At 30.3% G+C, this 15,953-nt stretch overlaps 2 protein-coding genes across 3 annotated transcripts in view; both read left to right on the top strand.

The window, feature by feature from the left end:
- The first annotated feature begins 406 nt into the window (after nt 1–406).
- Nucleotides 407–7,100, top strand: LOC146532687 (uncharacterized). 2 transcript variants are annotated; one of them, XM_085196744.1, is made up of 4 exons: nt 407–513; nt 4,123–4,267; nt 5,271–5,402; nt 5,506–7,100. In XM_085196744.1, the coding sequence occupies exons 1-4, from the start codon at nt 505–507 to the stop codon at nt 6,876–6,878; spliced, it is 1,659 nt and encodes a 552-aa protein (XP_085052870.1). In that variant the 5' UTR covers nt 407–504; the 3' UTR covers nt 6,879–7,100. The 2 variants fall into 2 exon arrangements, with proteins under 2 accessions (XP_085052870.1, XP_085052871.1); XM_085196745.1 differs by lacking the exon at nt 407–513 and adding an exon at nt 1,915–2,062.
- A 1,373-nt stretch (nt 7,101–8,473) lies between these two features.
- The window catches only part of LOC146532688 (uncharacterized), a 32,680-nt gene continuing 25,200 nt past the window's right edge, over nt 8,474–15,953 (top strand). Inside the window, exon 1 of the mRNA XM_085196368.1 lies at nt 8,474–8,799. The gene's annotated coding sequence lies outside the window, so the exon portion shown is untranslated. The remainder of the gene's footprint in view (nt 8,800–15,953) is intronic.

The following is a 15,953-nucleotide window of genomic DNA, read 5'->3' on the forward strand; positions in this document are numbered from 1 at the left end:
ATAATCAAACAAATCAATAACGTTCGTTTCTATTACTCATTGAAAGGTTACAAAGTTTTAAATGTCGAGTTGAATAATCGGATATTTAATATAAGTAGTATTGAAAAATGTTAACACATTATATACGAGATACGATGATTTTTATTAATTGATTCATATATTACAATGTCATAGGCATATTTTTTTAACAGAAGTGGCTCATTCTTTTCTACGCTGTATACTTTGTGTCTCCAAGAGTCATAATATTAGAAAAAAAGAATATATTTAAATATTAGTTTTATATAGAATCAAAGGTAATAGCAAAAAAATATACTTAAATAACCATGTCGCTATTTAGTTATGGGTACTGTTAATTTAAACTAAAATATCATAAAATAGTTTTGTTAAAAAATATCGACATGTTTGTATACTCTATGGCGACGTATTAATAAATTACGTTGTCGAAAGAATCGACAGTCTTGTGTGATCGTTTGCGAAACATACCGCATCATCCCACATGCAGAAATGAAAAAAGTAAGTAAACTAATTACTCTCGTTTAGATTTAACTATTAATAATATGACAATCAAATATTTTTATAATTATTAATATAATAATAAATGCTAAAATAATTATTCTATTATTAATTATAAATTATGTATTCATAATTATTTTTTATTACTTGTTATAATTAATAAATAATTTATTAACTTTTTTAAAATTAACATTAATCATTTCTTATTATTAACAGAGAAGTATCGTTAATTTTTTAAAAAAATATAACGCCACTGTAATTCAATTTTATGGGTTTAATTTTCAACATACGAAGGGATTATCAATTATTATTATATTATCAATTTTATATTATAAAAAAACAATACATCATTTTATTTCAATGTCTGTAATCGATATTTATAACAAAATCTTTGATCGCAAAATATACTGATTGTTTGACACTCGATCGAAAATTAGTCAAACATTATGTCATAGCTACTATATGTTATTGGGCAGTTTTAGTTTCTGAACACGGCTTGGCGTGTCAAGTGTTTACAATTTAATAAATATAGACTATTTGCGTGTAGAGGTATTACGTCATAAGCGTGAATTGCTTACTTATTTCATGAACCTTGGCGGTCGCGAATTTATTGTTTCAGATTACTTAGATCTTTACTTACTTTAAAAAAATTTTTTTTTTCAAATGTTGATTATGATAGTGTATTTTTACTATCTGGAAATTTTCCGTAATTCAGGAAAATTCCGTATTAGCTGGCGTAACTTAACACCATATTTTGTAGATAAAATCACAACACACAGGTGACTAAAATATTTTAAATATAGGCATTAGAGTGTTTATATTTAAATATTTTGATGTATCTACCCTGGCTCTGAGTGACATTTGAAATCATCCAAAAAAATTACGAAAACTTAGGTTTAGGCAGGGTCCTAATAATGCACCCATCACGCTTGCCTTATACTAGTACATTACTTTTGGTGAATCATTCAAACACCGATATTAACTGTAATTGAAAACTGGAAATCAATAATAATAAACTATAAGTATTTAATATTGCTAGTTTATTGTCAGAATTCTCATATTGTAAACATACGAAAACGTAATACGGAAACAATTCGCTCGTAAAAATCACTTTAATAACAAACTATACGCCAAATTTACATTAAGTGTTTATTTGTATTAAAATCACGTTTTCATTTTATTATATGTATTCAATTTTTTTTTAAATGAAGTGGAAATAGTCATTACTAAGCTATTTATTGATGATATCTGACAGAAAGATATTTTGTTAAATATAATTTTATATTGTAAACGTATTTTAATGTATAAGGTATTTTAATGGCATTATGAATTTTATGTATACTTATAAAATATTTTTATATTAGTCAATAATATATGCACGAAAAAGATGATCAACTAAGATGTGATTTGATAACACCGGCGGAGCATTCTAGATATCGAGACTAATTCTACAAAGAATCTTCGAACGTTACATTGGAGTTGTTCTATGACTAAAGCTTTGTTAGAATAGTTTCAGCTTATTTTTAAGGAAGAATATAATTTTGAAGCTGTAAGTTTTCATTTATTTATATAGAGTTTGCTATGTTCTGAAACTGTAACGTCCATACAATCCATTCTTACATTTATAAAACACTAGCGGACCCGGACGCGGCTACGCCTGCTTGAAATATAAGAATATAATTTCTATAGAAATATAATTTCAATCTAGATGAAATGCTAAAAGTGACTATTATATTTATTTTCATAAGGATGAATATCAATCAATGACGCGGTAACGAACGCGGTCGCGTAGCGACGACTGTTGTTATTAACATGGCAGAATAAATTGAATGTCAAATTATAAAGTATTTAATTTATTAGTATATATGTGTAATGTAATATTATATAGCCTACAGCACTTCTGAAGAATGCAGCTTTCATACAAAACAAAAACAAAGTAAATCGAACCAGTAGATCCAGAGATCTTAGCGTTCAAACAAACAAACAAACAAACAAACAAACAAACAAACAAACAAACAAACAAACAAACAAACAAACAAACAAACAAACAAACAAACAAACAAACAAACAAACAAACAAACAAACAAACAAACAAACAAACAAACAAACAAACAAACTCTTCCGCTTTATTATATTACTAGTGGACCCGGACGCGGCTACGCCTGCTTGAACTATAAGAATATTTTCGCGTCGGACATACTCATATTATGCCGCCCGAGGGCTAGGTCATTTCGAATCAGTGACATCTCCTTAATTATTTATCAAATTTCATAAGGATGAATATCAAAATGTCGCGGTAACGGTTGCGTAGCGACGCGACGGTTGTTATTAACATGGCAGAATAAATTGCATGTCAAATTAGAAAGTATTTTAATATATAAGTATATATGTGTAATGTAATGTTATATAACCTATAGCACTCCTGAAGAATGCAGCTTTCATACAAAACAAAAACAAAGTAAATCGAACCAGTAGATCCAGAGATCTTAGCGTTCAAACAAACAAACAAACAAACAAACAAACAAACAAACAAACAAACAAACAAACAAACAAACAAACAAACAAACAAACAAACAAACAAACAAACAAACAAACAAACAAACAAACAAACAAACAAACAAACAAACAAACAAACAAACAAACAAACAAACAAACAAACAAACAAACAAACAAACAAACAAACAAACAAACAAACAAACAAACAAACAAACAAACAAACAAACAAACAAACAAACAAACAAACAAACAAACAAACAAACAAACAAACAAACAAACAAACAAACAAACAAACTCTTCCGCTTTATTATATTAGTATAGAAACATAAAATTAAAATGAAAAAAATAATTCTATTATTGAGGCCAGTCGTAGGTAGGTTTAGGTACCCGTAAAATACACGCGACTGGTTGTAGGTTCGATCCCCTCTCGAGGATATGAAATATTTATCTAAATTTGTCTTTCTTCGTTCTGGTGTCGAGGCAACACGCGGCGTTGAGTTTCGCCACTAAACACACAATGTGTTCAGAATTGGGCGGAAAGTGGAGAACAGAACCCTCTCATCGTTAATACTAATATTCAACTAAGCTTTTGATACTCAAATATCCGGTTATCGATCAAATATTGATTGAATTGATTTGTGTTCACGTCAGAATCAATATATTTTTTTATTGAAATCCCATAAAGATGTCTATATTTTTCTTCCAAACAAGCTTCATCTTTTACTATTAAATTTGAGGAAATGAGTTTATCAATAAAGATTTTATTCGCTTCGTTAAGCTTCATAATGCTAGCGTAGATAATAAATATAAAATTTTATAGTACCTACTTTGATTATTAAGATACCTAACATATGTATATGTAATAATATAAAATATAGACAATTTTATTTTTAGTTATTATGTTTCGATTACAGCCATGGTTACAAATTAACATTATTATATATGGAAACGGCAATGCCTACTGCTGCGCACGAAGGTTGCTAGATAAAAATCCGGGAACTTTAAATAAACACTTGTACTGAACATAACGAAAAATAACACCATCTTGTAGGTTCTATGTTTATAAATATATTAATCATAATCAAATTTTAGCATTATTATTATATTTTGCAGATGACCACCATAAAAATCGTGTGTATACTTCTATGTATAAACTGCTACTTTCAAGTTTATGGTGCAGACAAATATACCGACGAAAATAGACCATATGAATTTGGATTTACAATTGATGGAGAACAACATCGACATGAGAAGAAAGGTAAAAAATAATAATTTATATAAGAGAAAAGAAACTAGTAAAATGGCACTCAATTTTACATTTATAACCCGATAACGCCCATGAAGTAACTAGCTTAAGTATGCATATTTACTCGAAAGGGATTCAAATCAACAACCGTTATGTTTGTCTGGCATATGCCAATAGTGGCATGACGATTTAATAAATGGCAATCTAGTTATGATCATTGCAATATATTTATAACTTTTACAAATGAAAAATATACTGCCTTTATCAGAAAACAAAAAATCTTATTAAGTGCGAGTAAGACTTGTCAACAGAGGGTTCTGTACCAATTTCTATTACAGCGATTCGGAGAACAAAGTGTTCTTATATAACCTCATTTTACATGAAATGAACTACAATTATAAGTTTCTAAAGATTTTTTTAAAAAAAAAAAACCTACTGGATTTTTTCCGTTATTTGTACCTACGAGCACGAAGCATAAATGCTCGTATCTTTTGATTGTATTGACTTAGAAGTTTGATTTTTTTTATACTCCAAGGAACCGTAGACCGTATTTGATATTAATTCCAGCTTGAGGAGAACCTTAAAAATTAATAATCCTATAGTAAAATATGTAGTACTAAATTGCCAGATTTTATGTTATTATGAAGAAATTGTCTCTCAACGAACATGTTAGAATATATTATCTTATGTATACTCGTACAGAAGACCTATATGTAAATAGTCAATTTTGTGAGACTGAGCGACGCCAGCATTCGTAATATTTACTAAAATAAGCGCTCATTAGCATTAAACACTCGTAAATTATGTTCCTAGTTCAAAATATATGTATAATAGTTTTATTAGTATTACAGTGATAAATTAAATTTATTAAATTAAAAAATGTCAATTTGTAGATAGACGAATAGATAATTATATTATTATCAGTGTACTTTTTAGTATATAAAATCGTAAATTTTGTTATGTATACAAATATACAGTTAATATATTATTCACAACTTTAATATTTTTATTTCAGACGAAAATGGAATAATTATGGGAGAGTTCGGCTTTATTACGGCTGATGGGGTTTACCACGTTACTGTATATGCCACGGATGAAAATGGAAACTTTAAGATATTATCTATGAAAAACATTCGAGTCAAGCCATGTAAGAAAATATATGGTTTTACTTGTTAAATATTTTTTATGTAAAAATTTATTTCTTCGCTTGTAAACAATATTACAAAAATATCATATCATTTTCTTTATAGATCCTACGGGTCCTGGTGTTGGAGAAAGAAAAAGCCCAACAATTCATATGAAGCAAAATCAATCGGCAATGTATTCGGCCCCTTCTGCTGGTACTCGACAAGCTCACTCTATATCTTTGCCTCCAACGCAGCAAGCCCTCTCTAATAATAAACAACAATTAAATGTTGAAAATAAGGCAGGAATTGCAAGGTCTTGTTCTCATTGTAAGGTACCAACCACTACATCTGCACCAAAAATAGAACTAATAGAGCAGAAACAAATTTCCCAAAATAATTTTGCAAGACCGGAATCTTCATTAAAAAATCCTTTTGCAAATCAATTTTCTCCTCAAAATCCAAAACTGAATATACCTTCGGTATCAATTGATTCTACTCAGCAAACATATGCGAACCACAACCAAGATAATCCCAGTGTGTCTATTAATAATAATCGAAATTCAGTAAATCAGCAATCAAACACAGTGAAAGGGCCAATAGCGCTGCTTAACTCAGCACAATCAACATACGATAACGGAAACGGAAACAGTGCACCGACTTCATCTCAGTATTCTAATGGAAAATCCAATTTTCAGCCTAATTTGTATACGAGACAAAATATAAAGCAAAGTTATGATCCAAAACTTGCGGCACCTAAGTCTATAGAAGAAGCAAATGTACAAGAATTGCAAGGCGGGCTTGTATCAGATCAAATTAATATCCCAAATATAAATTTACAAACTCCTAAAATAGATCAAAATGATGCATCACTTTCTAATGCTGGTGAATCCAACCCCATCGATTCCAAGGAATATACAAATGGTCCAAAATACAATGAACGGAGCCAAAAAAATGTGAATGTAGATTCGCCATCAGCTACTCCAAATGGGTATCGGCAACCTAAAAGCTTTGAAGAAATTTTGCAATCTGCTAGTCCAAATCCGTCTTTGTTAGGATCTTCTCAGCCGAACGCTGCCCAAACGCCTGGGAAACCAGTTCTCATCGCAGCTCAAATGCAAATTGTTGATAAAAATGCGGACATTTATCACAAGAATCCTGGCGAAATTGAGGGTCTTCCAAAAGGATTAAATACAGGTGATATGACTGCCCTTTTATATACTTTTAATTACACAGTTGGATTTCATGGTCATCATGAAAAGGGTTACACTAATGGTGTCAAAATCGGTTATTATTATGTAACTGGTAGAAATGGGGTCCGAACGAGAGTTGATTACGTAGCTGATGAAAAAGGATTTCGCCCAAAAATAAGTCAAGAAATTTTAGATATTCTATCCGACGATGTACCCAAACCTGAAACGGAAAAGGATGAAAAATATGGACTGAAAGGATACGAGTTTAAGTGGCTTTATTATCCTGTAGAATCACGAAAACGTTAAAATGAATAAACAAAGCGACACGTCGTATATAATTATGAGTATATTTTTATATTTGTATAGTGTTGTTTGAATTGTTAATTTATGGCTCGTAGTACAATATGGCTGATTGAAATTAACAATTCATAATAATATTATAAGGTATATGTTATAGCTTTAAATAACTTCAACGTCATAAATAATCACTGCCATATAATCTGCCAGATAGTTTAAGTTATTAATAAACTAAATTTATAAATAATTAAGGTGTTAATTTTTGTATCTCCGTCATTTTATGTTGTTAATAAACTTTTTAATATTACAGAAAAAGCTAATGATAAAAAAATAAGCATGATAAAGATTTTAACCATATTGAGGCCGTATGGTGTAACGGCTGTGGGTTCGATTCCCACTCGGTAAAAAATATATATTTTTTTTATTTTTTTTATTTCTTCGCTCTGGTGACTTCGGCGGAAAGTGGATAACGGAGTTTCTTAACACTAAGTGCCCTCTATATGTGGTATATAGCGCGAAGCTGAAAAAAAGAAGTAACCATATAAAAATGATTATAATTTATCTGCGTCACTTCTGTAACTTCATCGGGCCAAAACTACTGTATACAATTTAAATTTTAAGACTGTTTCAGTTTTATATTTGACTGTGTTAGACTTCTTGTTTAAAATCACGCCTGTTATAAACTATTATTGCTTAACAGCTGACCTCACGTATTTTTGTGTCAGCGCCATCTACCATGCATTTACAAACTTTTAATCGGCTCTATCCGTAATATGAGTACTCTCTGTACAAAGTTATCGACAATATTACAGAGATGGCAGCTTGTTAAATGTATTTTATTTAAAACAGTAAACGAAATCAAACACTCTGAACTCTTTAATAAATTAAAGTAAAAAAATAAATTTTGGCTATAATGTATGTTATTGAACTGTAAAAATTCAGTATATTACTACATAGATAGACATAACATAATTTTGAGTCTTTCTCTCTTCATCTCTCTCATCTTATTGAATTTCATTCAATATTACTTATTAAAAAAAACTAACAACACATTCAAACCACCCTAAGATTCGAAACCCTTTAACTGATGACATGGAATGCAGGAAAAAATGGCACTTTTTTCATATTCGCTAATGTAATTAGAGTACCTAAGTCACCCCTATCGTTCAAGTTTTCTTAGTATCAAATTTCATTCATTTAGTAGCTTTATTGAAATAGAATAGTAGAGTTGAATTTACGCCTATTACTATGATTTTAAAATAAAATTTATGTGAGACGAATATTTTTAATTAAATATTTCCCACAAACAAAAATAATTTTACATATTTTAAAATAACTAAATAATTTAACATGTTGTAAATGGAGCACGGTGTGCCATACACTATTCCCGCTGCCTATCCTGCTGTGTGCGTGATACAGCGTGAAGCTGCATATATATTATAGCGTCCGTGGCCTATTAAAATACTGTTTATTAATCTAATTCTGTATTTCAGTGATTGAATAACAATAAAGTGCACTAGCAGCGAGTGCATTGTATAACATCATCAATGAATTTAATTCGCGTACGGAATACGGATACTATCTCCACATGGTTTTGGCGGTAAATAGCGAGCAGTTTTAAGAGAGTCGGCGCGTGCGCAACACGCGTCCATTAGCCAAACTCCGAGCCCGATGCGATCGCGAACGCGACGTTTTGTCCCCTAATCTTTTTGTTCTAACAATTCGTTTAAATGGAAGTATTGAGGACACACCTCATTTCCCTTTGTTGCAATTCTCTTTAACATGCTGTGAATATTCTTTGTTAGTTTACAAAAGCAGTGTTAGTTCTACTTTCGTAAAATTTGAATATATACAAACCCCCCTGTGAATGTAAATTTAAAATAGTACATCTAGACGAAAATAATTAAAAATAACTTCGGAACATTTGCAGGTTGGTATTATGAATTTATAAATATGAAAATGAATTTAACCCATAATTTAACACTAATATTGTTAGGCTACTATATAATTTGATAAAGTAATTATTAATTTATTAATCCGATTATTCATTTAATAATATTCATAACTCTTAATGATTTTGCATATCACACGAAGTAATATTTTTATTTACATTTTACTATTCAAATCTCGAGAGAGCAAATAAGTCCTTACTTATTATTTAATATGAAATATTACGCGCCTTTATATATTTATGCCTTATAAAGAACCTACTGTCAAGGCACTCTGTTCACCGCCTGAATTTAAGACAAGACAAGACATCTTTCCGGTGCAAGAAAAATATTATTTGCCCCGAGTGGTAATCGAACGCATAACTACTACGCTTGCAGTCAAATGATAACCATTTTGTTTCTACTTTTTTTTATTTTCCTTAGGAATATGAGAGCTATTACGACTTATCAGTACATTTATATCCAGCTTCAAAAAATCAAATACGCTTAAAAATATTATAATAATTCAGGTGACCTTGATTAAAGAGATATCGCTATTTTCATATATACGTGTATTACTATATTATTATAATATATAAATTTTATTATATCATACGATCTTTATGTACATAAATCCCATCAAAAGCTATATTATATACTTATACCATTTTTCTTGTAAAATATGTTTTAAAAAATTATTGAGTGCACTTTTACTATGTGTAGCAATCGTGCGGTAATTGTGCAAATTGTTGTATTAGCGTTGTGTTTAAAACTTATAGTCTTATACATAAACATCGGTCATTATTAATTCACAAGAATTAACAAAATATCCCTTTTGCGTAACAAAGAAAATCGATTCAATATCACCAATCGTTGAGGAATATCAATTTTTACAGCCTTATTAAATATATCGCAGGACCTTTAATGGAGCAGGATTAATGGTTTCCGAATTTGATATTTATTTTTACTGTGATAAAAATATGCGAGAGTATTTTATACCTAGTTTTAAAAACATTATTTTTACTCATATTAATATTAGTAAATACCAAATCATAAATATATTGTATACATAATTACACCAAAAGCCGTAAAAGTTAATTATGTCATGTTTCCAGGTACAAGCTAAATAAAGATATGTATTAGTTTGTAACTTAGAACTGCGAAATTTGAGAATTCACTGAAATATACCTACCTCGTTAATTTTGAAGAAAATTAGCAAGCCTCTATTACATTTTTGATAACATTTGATACTCACAAAATTTTTAGGACTTAAGAAATGTAATAAATATAATCGAGCTATAAATATATCGCTTGATAATTTAAGAAAATATCTAAAGTGTAAATTGTTATTAGAATCTTTTGGGATTTTGTTTGATTTTGCTCGCAAATGTCGTCTGGCGGTAAGTACGCGCACACGACCAACTCGAATTTTCATATGTAAATTCCAAATGCGAAAATATAATGCTCTACAACCCTTCTCTAAGAGCGGCGTTGTGTTCCGCCACTCAACACGCAATGCCTCCAGAATTAGGCGGAAAGTGGCAACGATATCATTGGTCGAAAATATACTAACTATTTCTTCTTCTTTACACGTTTCCTAAATAGTATTTTGCTTTCTTAAATGTGGAATAGCACTTTGTATAAAATACGTAAGTTAAGTTCTAAAAACAATATGTTTTCCTTTGGTGAATAAAAATAACTATAATTACCGAGAACTAGAACTTCATAAACAAATTTAACCTTTAGCTATTTTTACAAAGTAGATGACATTAAGTTATAGCAAATAAAAGCATTGTACGTTTTAGCTCCCCTTTGTTCGAAAATAGAAAACTACTTTCAAAAACCTTTGCACAGGCATTACATGCAATTGAACTATAAATATCTATGACTAGCGGCCCGCCCGCGGCTTAGCCTGCGTGATCTACTTTATCATTAATTTCTGTCTCCATGAGAACCTACGTCCTATAAGTGACGTCCATTAAAAATTTGAGACTCCTAGCATTTGTAGTAACGAAGTTTCATGCAAACTTTCAACCCCAAAAACAACCCCTTAGAAGTCGAATATTACAAATTCCCGTCTTAGCGAGCACCTACGACCTATAAGTAACTCCTATGCAAAATTTCAGATTCCTAGCACATGTAGTTTCTGAGATTTCGTGATGAGTGAGTGACCTTTCGATTTTATATATATAGATTAAACAGCTTCGCGTAAACAAATTTGACATTAAACTATAAATATTTTTACTATAAAAATGAGGCCAGTGGTGGTGCAGGGGTCATCATCATCATCATCACAGGTGGTGGACTTGAGGAAATAAAATATTAATATTTTTATTTCTTTGCCCTGGTGTCAAGGCAAAGCGCGGCGTTGAGTTTCGCCACTCAATACCCAGAATACCTGCAAAATTTGACTGAAAGTGGTTTCTTAACACTAAGTTCCCTCTACTTACCCTTCTATACGTAAGATACAGCGCTAAGTTAAAAAAAACTACTATTACACAGCTTCGCGTAAACAAATTTGACCTTTAACTATAAATATTCTCACTATAAAAATAGCAATTTCCTTAACCATATACGACCATTTTGAGAAATCAATTGTATTGGTAAGAAAATTAAGGTAAGTAGGTATAGCGTAATATCTTATAAGTTTACACATATCATACCTTTGTGGCTAGGTAGGTCCTATTACCTCTGTAGTACTACCTCCAGCTAATTTCTAGGAGGTATTCTAAAGGCGGATTTAGTAGAATAATTTTTACTAGGAACATGGCTTTGTTGAGATGAACGTTACAGCAAATTTTGCAGCCCTTAGGCCTATACTTATGTCATTATGTTGACGATGGAAAGCTCTTTTCCGATTTCCTTGTTCTCTTTCTTCTTTTTTTTCTATCTCTCCTTGTTGCCATGAGTTGAAACCGTAGCACCTCATTTTTATTCGTTTCTTTACGAATTACTATTATACTCGTAGATACTGTTAGTTATTATGTATATAAAATTAGTAGATATTCCTAGTATGGCTAATCTAGTATATGTCCCATAGAATATAACAATACAAATAGTATGTGGGTCACTACGACATCTCGTTAATAGTTAAGTAGAGTCGGTACCGCGTGACACACGCTTTACCGTTTCGCTCGGTTGCGCATCTTTACAAAAAGGTAATGGGCTAATTAACCACAACAGAATGTACTTGTCCAAATCCTAATTACTAAGCACAGTCAAAAAACTAACGTCATTGTATGTTAATCTCGTGTTTTTATGACGGTAATTTGATAAGTATAATTGAAAAATATTTTATACATGAAAATATTGTAAAATTAAATCTTAATTAATTAAGTTTACCTACTAGGTAATACCTAGTGGAAATATCAAGATTAATATGTTTATACCTATATTTATTATTCTGTTGTAAATATAGAGCAGAGCGTCTGTAATTTGTGACAAAGGCAGTTTTACCGATGAGGGGTTGCCATAACATAATATACTCGTAATATTTTAAATTAAGAAATGTATAGAAAAAATGTTTTACTCCATCTACTTAAAACTGCAATTTTTCGCATGTGAAAAAGTTAAGTATAAAATTTTAAAATGCTCTTGATCCGCACCAAACCTTCACGAAAATTTCATCTCTTACCTAAAGTAATTCCATAAAATATAATATGCACAAGCATAATAAAATTATTCCTCAAATGACAATCGGGGAATCCCCATCACTATCACATTCAGTTACGGACTTCCTAACAACGTTACGACGTCTTATCATAATTGCGAACTATATGTAATCTAATAATAACCACTTACATACGATTACGTACTTTCTCCCTCGTTCTAAAGAGTTAACACTTCATGTTAAATAACTTCATAACAAAGATGTACTGAGGGTAATTATTAATAAATCACTTAATTATCAAATTCACATCCGTTAGGAAGTTGATAAGGAACGGTTATTAGATTATTTAAGCATGAACGTAATATAAGGAAACATTTTTCAATTTCCGCTCTACATTTATAACAATATAACATTTAACTAGGTAATTGATTAACTAAATTTTATTATCTTACAATTATTGTTAGTTATTATGAGCATGTTGGTCTGTAACGTTTTAATTGTGATTTTTTTTTTTTTACAATCTTAATATTATATCTTAATAATTTAGTTGTATGACGTCTTGGTCATGTAAAAACATTTAAATTAAAATATGAAAATCTGTACTGTCTACTTACTACCTATCGAAGTTTCTACCTTATTAGTAGGGTGTGTAAATGAAAATTGATAAAAAATACTTATTTTATGATTTACGCAACTTTAGATTTGTATTTTTTTTCAGATTCTATGTCATTTGCTTGGTGGGTATGCTTTATGGAGAGTCTTTATATACATAGATATATTAATATACTGAACATAAGTTACACTTATGCAAAAGTTGATATCTTACCTTTACATATCTCACCTTTTACATTACCTACCTTACCTTAATGATATGGTACCATTAGGTATACATAAATAGTCAATAAGTAAAACAAATACAATTTCTTAATATATTCATACAACCTATATTTTCCATTCAAATATGGCTAAATATAAAAAGCTGGTTAAGTGTGAGGATTATAGTTCAAAGGGAACTAAATCCTATAAAACTTAAATTTACGGGCATGAGCGCTCAATTTACATGAAATGACCTAAAAATATAAGTTTGTAATGTTTTATTTCTAACAAGAAACAAAAAAAAATCAAACTAAATATTATTAGACTACCTGGCCTATTAGGTCAACTACATGAAGTCAATGACCACATTATGTCCTAAAATGTGAAACGAGATCATCTTATTCTTATAAACAGTTCATCGCCCACATCACTTCCGATATACGTATTACAAAAAATATTACCAAAATAGTATTATGTATTTATATTGAGAGATCTTTATTTGGCACATAGAGAATATTAAAAAAGTAAAATTAGTGAGTTGTATATAAAAATATATATTTTACTCGTAATATCATATGAAATTTTCGTAGCTACCATATAACTTGATACTGGGATAATTTTAGGATTATTAAAACCAGTTAATGATATAAAAAGCTATATATACCCCACTAAAGATGATGTCAACGGAGTCTTTCATTTGACCCCATAAAACACCAACAAAATATTTTAATAATGCAGTCAATCCTGTAACCCAAACTATATTACTTATGAGTCACGTGTCTAGTATCACTTTCTGCATAGTTTGGAATATAATATAAGCGAAAAAAACATATATTTTATGTTTTGCATTTAAACTCTTCGTTCTCCAACCCAACGTCTATAGCTTAAACGATCCAGGGATTGTTTGTTTTTTAGCTTCATGCTGTGTCTCGCACATACCAAGGTAGGCAGAGGGAACCTGGGAAGCTAGTGCTAGACACTTCGTATTCTTTTCAAGCACTTCCGTTTCCAACTTGACAGCGAATTCTTGAGGTATTTCGAAGGTGTTGAACGGCGGAACTCAACACCGCGCTTTGCCTGGTTACCTTAACGAAGAAATAAAAATATTAAATATTTAATTCCCCCAGAGTGAGAACACCCACAAACGTTTTTATTGTAACACTCTTGTGCCTCGACGACCTTAATATATAACTTAAATATATATAACTTTCTGTAGGAATCGAATAGATACGACAAAAATCGAACCCATAAAGATTGTGCTCCCAGTCAAACACTGTCAAACTATGCCACAAAGACGTCATATTTTTTTAAATAAAAAAGTTGTCCTATAACTTTAAAGAAACTGTTTCTTTATAATATTTTTGAAGAAAGTTATTGTTATAGTTCCAGTTATATCCAACACCGTAACAACTTAGTAAACCACATATCACACTTTTCCCTACTATCAGGTTACTTATCCGCGTTACTTATTCTTATTGGTCAAAGAATATTAGTTAATTAAATATTATATCTTTTAATTTAAAATTAAACAAAAAATTTAATATATTGAAATGAACGTGACACTAGCGAAATTGTTCTAAAACTTTTCGATTGCTTTGTGGATCTCTCTATAACTTTTAGGCTTAACTTTTTCTACTTAGTAATAAATTATGACTAAATTAAAAAGCAAGAAGCAGTGGAATTCAATTGTATGTGTGGTTCTTATAATATATCTATCTATAATATCGAAAGTTTATTATTGTATGAATTAAAATCAACCTCTTGTGAGTTCAAAAGTAAATTCCCATTTGACACATTACAGAATAATTTTTTTCACGCTGAATCCCGCGCACAGCAGGGTAGGCTACAAGTGCGTGTTGAGTGGCGGATCGTAACAACGCTCTTTGCTCGACACCAGAACGAAGAAATAAAAAATATTTAATATTTCATTTCCCCAAGTGGGAATCGAACTCACGACCTGTCGTGTCTACAGTCACATATTGCGCACCTGCCCCCAAGAAGAATTATTACACGTAATTACTGTTATTTCATACACGTTAATAAACTTCGCATTAGTATTCAAAGCGCTATTATATTTTCACTATCGTTCAATGTCCATTGTATGCAACACTTTCAATCAGTAATAAGTAAAAGTAAAGCCTAATATGACCTATGGACACTAAATAAAAAACAATTTTTTTTTTATTAGGAATTTTAAAAAATAATGATTTATCCGTGCTGTTGAATGATATTTTAAAAAATGAAAAAAGATATACATATGTGTCCTCGCTTTATTCTCAATGACTTTATACATTTTTTTTTGACATTTTATATAACAAGCGAGAAAATAAAAACATAAAATTTACTGTTATTAACAGCCCATGTAAAATATATTTTTTTAGTTAAAATTGTAAAGACTCTACGTTTCCCAAACGCTGCCTAAATTAATCATTCCCCCGAGTGATAAATGAACCCAGAACCGTCGCCTCTCACAGATTACAGACATACGCTATGCCGTTACGACGGCCTCGTTCCTTAAAAAAAATAACATATATTTTTAATACTTTCTCAAAGATATGTGGCAATAAGCTTATTAAATTAACCTTACACAAAATTTACTTGCACACCAAGACAAAATTAATTAATATTTAAATTAAATGAAACTAAAAGTTCATACATTCATTTCAAAATATCCTCAATTAACAAATATATATTCAAAACTCATAAAATGAACTAGGTATATATGTTAAC

This window comes from Heliconius melpomene, chromosome 13, assembly GCF_056956725.1.
Source record: "Heliconius melpomene rosina isolate 202511_hmr_F chromosome 13, ASM5695672v1, whole genome shotgun sequence".
NCBI classification, from domain to species: domain Eukaryota; kingdom Metazoa; phylum Arthropoda; class Insecta; order Lepidoptera; family Nymphalidae; genus Heliconius; species Heliconius melpomene.

Coding starts and splice junctions, on each gene's coding strand:
- LOC146532687 (XM_085196744.1), top strand. Junction 4,268..5,270: donor ACATCGACATGAGAAGAAAG/GTAAAAAATAAT, acceptor TTTTTATTTCAG/ACGAAAATGGAATAATTATG. Junction 5,403..5,505: donor AAACATTCGAGTCAAGCCAT/GTAAGAAAATAT, acceptor TTTTCTTTATAG/ATCCTACGGGTCCTGGTGTT.